The sequence below is a fragment of the Eurosta solidaginis genome, chromosome 3, assembly GCF_040869045.1.
Source record: "Eurosta solidaginis isolate ZX-2024a chromosome 3, ASM4086904v1, whole genome shotgun sequence".
Classification (NCBI taxonomy): Eukaryota; Metazoa; Arthropoda; class Insecta; order Diptera; family Tephritidae; genus Eurosta; species Eurosta solidaginis.
Window position 1 is genome coordinate 189,716,570 of NC_090321.1, and position 9,408 is coordinate 189,725,977.

The 9,408-nt window shown below is 34.0% G+C and overlaps 1 protein-coding gene across 1 annotated transcript; it reads left to right on the forward strand.

The window, feature by feature from the left end:
* Positions 1 to 2,900: 2,900 nt before the first annotated feature.
* jtb (jetboil) lies at positions 2,901 to 4,535 on the forward strand. Its single transcript, XM_067777874.1, has 2 exons — positions 2,901 to 3,651; positions 3,881 to 4,535. The coding sequence occupies exons 1-2, from the start codon at positions 2,968 to 2,970 to the stop codon at positions 4,001 to 4,003; spliced, it is 807 nt and encodes a 268-aa protein (XP_067633975.1). The 5' UTR covers positions 2,901 to 2,967; the 3' UTR covers positions 4,004 to 4,535.
* Positions 4,536 to 9,408: the final 4,873 nt, after the last annotated feature.

Here is a 9,408-nt window from a genome sequence, read left to right on the forward strand (position 1 = left end):
ATAAAATTTATTTTGATTATTGTCCTAACTGCTCTCTAGTTTATTAATGTAATTAAAGCAGCGGGCCTCATTTAGTGGAATAATTATTGGCGCCACTTCACACGTATTATTATTCTCTTTATGTCCTATTACTCATATTTAACATAGACTTGACTTGACGTGAGAACTGTCACTTACAGTTCTGTTAAATGAACATCGCATGTTACTGATTACTCAAAACTTAGCAACACTTGACTTAGAAGTCTGTTGAATTTTGATTTTCTATGTAAGTTCTAAGTGATTTTGAGATGCCATTTGTTTGTTTCCATTTCATTTTGACATTTTGTCATACAAATTGACATTTAAGTCAATAAGTGCAGTTAATCGTGGCTAATTTGCCAAGTTTACGCCAAGTCAAGTCAAGTCTATGCTAAGTATCAATAATGGGCCCTTTTCGTCTTTAGTTGTCGCTGAACAAGCAGAGTAGCAAAATCGGGGGAGGCTATTGTTTATTAGCGCATTTGCGAAAAGATATTTTGCAAACAAACGCTCATGCGCAGAATGTTTTCATGGTTTAATGTTAACAATTTATATTTTTTTTAATTTATCCTTTGACACGAGCAGTTGCGAAGATAGCTTTGACATTTTTTTTTTTTAATTTTTACTTTTAAGCTATTTTACTTCCTTTATATTAGGTCGGTGGAATGTTTGTCCGCTTTTCATACAAATCTTGCAATCGATTTTGAAGTAACTTCTTATTGAGCTACAAACGTGAAACTTTACACATAGGTTAGAACACCGTGACAATGCAACAAAAGGAAAAAAATCCGTTAGGTGGCGCACGGATTGAAATAATTAGATAAGAACTTGAAAATTTTCAAACCAGCTTTTAAGTAACTTCTCGATGAGCTAGGACTTGAAATTTCAAATTCAATTCAGAGGTCGACGTCAGCCGATGACACAATACAAAAAGTCTCGCTAGGTGGCGCAACGGAATGGAGGGAATTTTGGGATTGATTTTCATGTAAGTTCTCATTGAGCTACAAGCGTAAAATTTAACATATAGGTGAAGACGCCGTGACAAAGAAACAAAAGGAGAAAATAAAAATAAAATAAAAAAATTGTAAGCACTTCCTTTATATAAATGGACAAAAATTTGTGAAAAATGTCTCCTTATATAAAGACATATTGTTGCTAAGTTTTGATTTTTAAATTTTGACATAGAAATTGCAAAAAAGTTTATGAGAAGAAAAAATATAAATATGGAGCGCAATTGATTGACTAATAATATATCCTTTCCTACCAACTTTACAATCCAAGTAATGTGCGCTCCACTTTTATATTTTTACTTCTCATAAATATTTTTGGAATTTCTATGTCAAAATTTAAAAATCAAAGTTTAGCAATAATATGTCTTTATATAAGGAGACATTTTTCGCTAATTTTTGTCCATTTATATAATGGAAGTGCTTACCATTTTTCAGTTAATTTTTATTATTGGTTCTTTTTTAAAATTATGAGATTCACTTATCATATTGTATAAAAACAAACGAAAAGTAGGGATACATTTTTTTTCTTGGGTGCCCTCAATATGCGAAAAAGTCTTTCGATAATTAAGGAATAAATAAAGTTTCGGGATTTTTTCGATAACTTATCTATGACTACACGAGCTGTGAGTACAATGTCGTGCTGAATGGCCAGAGCAGCCACTCCATTCAAGCGATTCTACAATAAAAAATTGAGCCAAAAATTAATTTTTAATTTTAGAATAAAATTCATAGATCTTAAAGCAACTATAATTACTTACTTCTTTTGTCGTGTTTCTCAGAATCGTCTTTATCTGTTTCAAACGTGAGAAAGTGCGCTCCGCGGTTGATTTCGATACCGGTAATGTAGCTAACATCCTCAGCAATACGTTGATATTCGCAAAATTTTCTTCTGGAAAATGGTCAAGCGCATCCAGAGTTTCCAGATTTGATAACGCCTTTACGAAATTTCTGATAAAACTCTGTCTTGATGAATTTATCAGCTACTCTTTCAATTTCATTCAAATCATGCTTTAAAAAAGCCCAAAATCCTTCTAGTATACATATTTTCATGATGTAAGACCCTAGAAAAGGATTGAACACTGCTACACGAAAATAAGCTTTTGTACTTTCAACTTCAGGATTAGCCCGTTTTTTGTAGTATTTAATGCCAATGTCAAGAGTTTCAGAAATTTTTTTCGAAGCTTCGTAAATTTCAGAAAAATCGTCTCCTTTTCATACATCCTTTTTACTTCCTCGCGAAAATCTTTGGCGAGATCTATGGCTAGAACCCAATCCAAATTAACCTTTTACAATTCGCGACGCAAAGGCAACAAAAGTTGTTTTCCAAAATGGCTTTTCTTTTAGGTGTATGCAAGAAATTCATACCTGTCATGAAAATATTTTTTTCTTTCTAATTTTGGAGTGATATAAATGATTTATTACTGCAAGGAGGTTAATAGTAGTTTGATAAATGAATGCATACATGAATATGTATAAGTAAAATTTTTCAAAAATTATATTTTCAATTTTCCATGGGGCGAAGAGGGATTTATCCTCTTGATCCCTCCTTATCTACGCCACTGGACTCAAGCAATAAAGTAGTATTTATATGGTATATTTACGAATTATTTCTTGTGTGTTAACAAACATGCGTGCATACCTTCTACCTCATTGATTTTTCATAAACAACTAAACCAATACCAATAAGATGATTTTAGTTTTACTCACACAGCCACAGGTTTGATTTTGGAATGAGAAGTTCTTTAAAAACAAACCACTGTGCGTTGATAAGAAAAAATGCTCCAACAACAAAATGTGCACAGAAAATATGACTTCGTGTAATTCAATGGGACTTAAGCCACTTAGCAGTTGATCCATGAATTTAGTATGAAATCGTGCATTAAAGCATACGTTGGTGTTCCGCTGAATGAGTACAAAAACAATTTAAAAACAAAAAAATATGATGTCGCCTATAAAGGTTTTTTTACTTTCGACATTTGCAATTGCAACCATGACAAAAGCCGCCGTAATCTCAAGTGATAATGCATCGAAAATTTCACCCGAAATCATCAGTGAACTAAAAGACTTTGCAGACTTGATTCCTACAGCCACAGTGCACGAAATAGTCGCCAAGCACTACGTTATTGATTCGAATTTCCGCGAAGTGTTCAAATATGTACGAAGCTCACAATTTACTGAGCTACTGCAGCAAGCTCAGCAAATACCAGAGATTTTAGATATTCTGGATTATTTGCATGTACTAGCGCCCGATGCGGCAGCTTACGCTGCTCGACTACGCACCACATATGACACCGTGAACATGGCGAGGTCATCCGATGTACAGATGCAGCTGTTTGAACCGCAACTTAATTTTGTGCTGTTGAATGACTTGGAGAGTGATGTGATTCAGGCCGTGAAGAAGGAGAATGATTTTATGGAGTTAATACACACGCCATCCCCAACATCACCACCCGCTCACCACTTACGCACGTTTAACAGTTTTGTTGAAGAGCTGATGGGACACTTGCCTCGCAACCAATACGTACAATTGATTAATCAAAAGCGTCAGAAAAAGCTGACATTTGCACAATTTTATACAGCGTTACGCAGCGTTGAATTACGTCCGATGGTGGATGCGACATTGGTGAGTAAACTGTAGCACGCCACGACGCGGCACATAAAGGTTTGGGGGGGAAATGTGTTTTAGCGGTCCGCTTGGCTGCACCACCTCCGCGTTTTAAGTGCATAGCTGGCTGCTTGAATGGGTGGCGTAATAAGCGACCTTCTGCCTGACATATGGCAAATTGTAAAATTCCACTTCATTGCTGATTCGTATTTTTTTCTCTTTTTCTTTTTTCGCTTGCATTTTACAGAAATCTTCAAATCTGTCATCAATAATTAAAATGCTCAGATCGAATGGCGTCGATGTGAAGAGCTTAGAGACCATTGCGTTTAAAGTGATTTCCTGGGGGCCCGCACTCATTTCACTGCCATAAAGTGGTTATGCTTTTTAAAGTTGTACGCAGCATTGCATTTAAATGGAGCAGAGAATATTATATTGACCTAAATATGCCGGAACGATAAAACAAAAAGTTAATTTAAGTGTAGTGTTGTGATTGAATAAAATTATTGTGATCTAATTTTAAAGGCCATAAAAAATTTTGTAGTTTGAAAAAATTTTTGAAGTAAGGAATCTTATAGTTATAATTAAATATTTTAATAACAGCTTTTTTATTTTAAATGTTTAGTTATAATAAGGTTTCAAGTAAAAAGTAAAGGTGACACACTGATGTCTTCAAGCTTGTCAAAATCTAGATAACTCTGCATGGAAATCCTACACTTAGAACAAAAAAAAAAAAAAAACACTTGCCTAAAATGAGAGAAACATTCCGAAAAAGGTCTTAATATTTAGTAAAACTTTAATATATTAAGTAAGTATTTCTTATTTTATTCCTTCAAAGCTTTTCATTGATTAAAGGGAAATAAGAAATTCACTGCCGTGACAGTTACTAAATTTAATTTTTGATGTGTAAATATCTCTGCTCACGGTATTGGCGAATACTGAATGCAAGCGTAAATTGTAGATAAGGGTAAGTAAGCATAGTCTTTGAAAGTGGTATGCTATATGGGGGATATAAGTAGAGTGTAATATGTGGTATTGATAAACTTCACGGAGTACTAGAGAATGTAAAAGTAATGGTCACTTCACTGCAGCATATTGTGGAAACAATGTACGTTGTAGAGTTGATATGAGCGAAAACAACCAAAATATCGCTTATACAAAAATTAAAATTTTGGAGCATATACACAATTTTTATTCATTCATGCAAGCGCAGGAAGAGATGTATACACTGCTGTTTGCTGGACATAAATAGCCAAATAGTGCATACAAAAACAAAGCACGTGGTTAAATATTCAGGTTTGAGTTAAAATTTGCCTTTGTTGGTTGTAACATCTTTGTACATTATTTGGTTGAATTAAAATGAAATATAAAAGTGCTAGCAAAGCAAAACATAAAATAAAAGAGAATAAAGTAGAATAAAATAAAATAAAATAGAATAAAATAAAATAAATTAAAATAAGATAACTTAAGATAATATAAAATAAAATAAAACAAAATAAGATCGTGGTTTCGAATCGAGCTCAAAATAAAATAAAATAAGAAAAAAAAAACAAAGTTAAATAAAATAAAATGAAATAGGTAATATAAAATAGAATAAAATAAAATAATTTAAATAAAATAAAAATAAAAAAATATAATATATAGTAAAATGAAGTAAAATAAAATTACATAAATAAAATAAAACCAAAAGAATTAAAGAAAAAAACAAAAAAAAATTATTATATTAAATTTGGCTTAATAAAAAAAAGCATTAAATTGAAATGAAATTGAATTAAACTAAATAAAATAAAATCGTTTTTTATTCGACAAGTTATCCGCTTTTTATCGAAAATTTTTGGATTTATCATCGAACAACTATCTATGTATATGTTATCGGATTGTTGCCAATTTCTTATTGGAGCTTTATCGAAAATCGATGGGTTACCAAAAAAGTTACCGATTTGTTATAAGCATATACATTTGTCTTCCGGAAACTTTGTTATCAATTTGTAATGGATTTCTTAACGAAACAGATACCTATAAAACTTCAACACAAAATAGATGACAAATGTGTAACCCTTAGAATATGATGACAAGTCGATAACAAATCGAAGACAATAGTTATTCTTGTCGGTATTGGTGTTACCAATAGCTAACGAAGCTCTTTTCAGGTAAAGTTGCCACAAGCTGAGCCTCAACCCCAGGGTTATCTTTTGTAATTTAAAAAAACAAGATATTTTTACACATCGAACTTCATGAGTACTCACGCTTTTTTTTATAAAACTGTCTCTATTTTTGAGAAAATGATTCCTATTACCAAGAAAAAATAAAATACTTTTGATATTTAAGAAAATTACTTGTCTAAATTTATCTGTCTATTTTCTACGCATTTTCCTCGTTTTTTGGAAGTTTTTGCTTTGATTGTGCAAACTTCTGGTAACATTACCGACTCTTCAGTCTACGTTAGGTCCTCATGGACCAGTCAGTTCAAATTAACCTAACCTGCCAGTTCAACTTAACCTAGCCAATCATTTTACTCGCTGATAAACTTGGAAAAATATGGAAAAAAGGATTCAAAATACCAAAAACAATGGTGGGACTTCAAGCACTTGTCTAGTTAACCGTGTAAAGATGGTAAATGTTCAAATTTACAAGCCTATAAATGTTATTAAAATAGTCCCAATAAATTTCTCAAAGTATAGAATATTCCATTTCCAGAGACAGGGCTGTAATGGATTTAAAAAGTCTCAAGATAACTTTAAAGCAGTACCAAAACAATCTTGAAAAACATATATTTTAGAAAAATGTATTTCATGCTATGTTCAACTTCCTATGTTTTATTATTGTAAATTACCTAGGCAACTCACAATATCTCTTATTGTTTGTGAAGTATTTTTTTAAAAACGGCATTTGCGAACAATGAGTTTTATGTCGTATTCAAATACATATGTAAGGAAAGCTTTAAGAAATCAAAATTGATGCAACCTCTTATCTTTTATTTTTTTTTTTTTTTGCATCTTGTTCTTTTTCTTTAAAATATTTAAAGAAAAATAAATTATTTGTTTGGCATTAATTTAGCATACTTGATATACATAGGCTACCTAATTGTATTTTTATACCTTTCATGAACATGAAATGGTATATTAACTTTGCTCCGATGTTTGTAACGTTGAGAAATATAGAAGATAGACTCACCATTAAGTATACTGAATTGATCAGGGCGACGAACTGAGTTGATATAACCATGTCCGTCTGTCCGTCCGTCTGTCTGTTTGAACGCAAACTAGTCCCTCAAATTTTGAGATATCTCAATGAAATTTGGCACAAGGAAGTATTTTTGAATTATATTAGACATTTGTCGGATCCGGTAGGATCGGACCACTACAACATATATCTCCCATACAACCGATCTTTCAGATAAGACGATTTTGGCCACTCCTGCCATAATTTAGAAAGTATAAACGTGAAACTCGGCGGTATATATTCTAATATATCTTAGAAGATATCCTGAAAAAATCACTTTGATCGGAGCAATATATAGTATATATCCCATACAACCGATCGTTCAAATAGAAAGATTTTTGGCAATTTCTCCCTCAATTTCCTATATTAAATCGTTAAACTTGGTGATATTTATTCTAATACTAGCCTTTACCCGCGGCCCCGTCCGCAAGGAGAAAATGAAATATGTGAGCTATTCACGTTAGCCTGCTTATCAAGTTATCTCTTTAAAATTTTTTTTCTGTCTAATGCATTTTATATTTGCAATTGAGTAAAAAAAGAACTAAATGAGCTGATAACCTGATAGGAACCCCAAATGATCCCACAATTATCCAGAAAAAACCACAAAATGACCCCGACGCTATCGCGGATGGATCCCGAAAACCATCCAGAAATGCCCCGGAAGGGTCTCCAAAAGTTCCCGGAATAGTCCCCAAAAACCCGAAATGACAACGACACGATTCTAGACTTATCCAGAGAACCACACAGAAATGATTCCTGAAGGGTACCTAAATGATACCGAAATAGTCCCAAAACAGTTCCGAAATGACCCTGACGGACTCCCGGACGGATCTCAAAAACCATCCAGAAAATATCCAGGAAGGGTCCCTAAATTATTTCGACATAGTCTAGAAAAAGTTCCAATATGACCCCGAGGGGATCCACGACGGATCGCGAGGACCATACAGAAATGATCCCTGAAGGCCCCGAAATAGTCCGGAAATGACCACGATGAAATCCCGCACGGATCCAGAAATGATCCCATGGAACTTGGGGGTGGGGAGGGAGGGATGGCCAGAAGGTTTAATGGGGCCATATAAATCGTTCCCGAGATGGTCGGGCCAGCACCTTAATGACGCTGTGTTACCTGAGCGCACCGGATCTGTATCCGGCAAAGGACCATCACATCACCCCCAAAGCCCTCGGGGAGTAACGAACTAGTCCCGAAAAAGTCCCGAAATGACCCCGACGGGATCCCGTACAGATCCCGAAAACCATCCAGAAATGAAACCGAAAGGGTCCCCAAATAATACCGTATTAGTCCCGAAAAAGTCCCGAAATGACACCGACGGGATTACTGACCGATCCAGAAAGCTATCCAGAAATGATGCCGGAAAGGTCCCCAAACGATCTCCTAATAGTCCCGAAAGGACCTTGACGGAATCCCGGATGGATCCCGAAAACTATCCAGAAATGTTGCCGAAAGGCTCCCCAAATAATCCCGCATTAGTCCCGAAATGACACCGACGTGATTCGTAATCGATCCCGAAAACCATCCAGAAATTATGCCGAAAATACAACAAATGATCCCGAAAAAGTCTCGAAATGCCCGAATGGATCCCGAAAACCATACACAAGCGATGCCGGAAAATACCCCAAATGATCCCGAAAAAGTTCCGAAATGACCCAGACGGGATCCCGGACGGACCCCGGAAACTATCCAGAAATGAAGCCGGATAGGTCCCCAAATAATCACCTAATAATCATTGCGTAAGAAAAGAGAATTGATGATGAAACTAAGAGGTAAAAAGATAAAACTTAAAGATATCGATTATCAATAAGGGGGACAGAGTGGGGATAAGAGAGTATTTGTTAGCAATCAGCTCACAGCGACAAAAAGAAAGCTGATATGGGCATCCAAAAATAAGGCAAGGGCGGCGGGCTGGAAATTTGTATGGGAAAAGGAGGGTAAAATCATGGCAAAAAAGGGAGAAAATACAAAATTTATTTATATAAACAATGAATTAGATATAGACAACATCAAATAACCCATATTTATTTATTGATTTACTTTATTATTTATAAAAAATTTAATTAATTATATAAATTTTTAATTTTTTATATCGTATTTTGCTTTTATTTTATCTAAATTTTTTTCATCATTTTCAAAACTTTAGCTATGAATAGCATCAGATACAATAGACACTCTAATTTTAATGAAGTTGATGCAATAAGCTTTAATAACCATTCTATTAGTTGCATATACTTAAAATCAGATCATTAAGGAAAACTGTCTGTCCGTTCTTAGCAGAGATCAATGAACTTATAGATAGCGTAGATGTAATCGTTTTAGTTGAAACCAACATAAAATCGTATGAGGAAGACTTATTTCACATAAATGGATTTAACACTGAGTACTATAACCGGGAGGAAAGGAGAGGGGATGGAATAGCTTTATACATCAGAGAGAACTTTATTTATGAATGCATATTATTGAAACAATCTCTTTTGAGATTATTCAAATTAAAATAGCCGAAAATAACGTAAATCGGTTAAAATGCACTCTGCATGCTATTT

Coding starts and splice junctions, on each gene's coding strand:
- jtb (XM_067777874.1), top strand. CDS start 2,968: ATGATGTCGCCTATAAAGGTTTTTTTACTTTCGACATTTGCAATTGCA. Junction 3,652..3,880: donor CGATGGTGGATGCGACATTG/GTGAGTAAACTG, acceptor TGCATTTTACAG/AAATCTTCAAATCTGTCATC.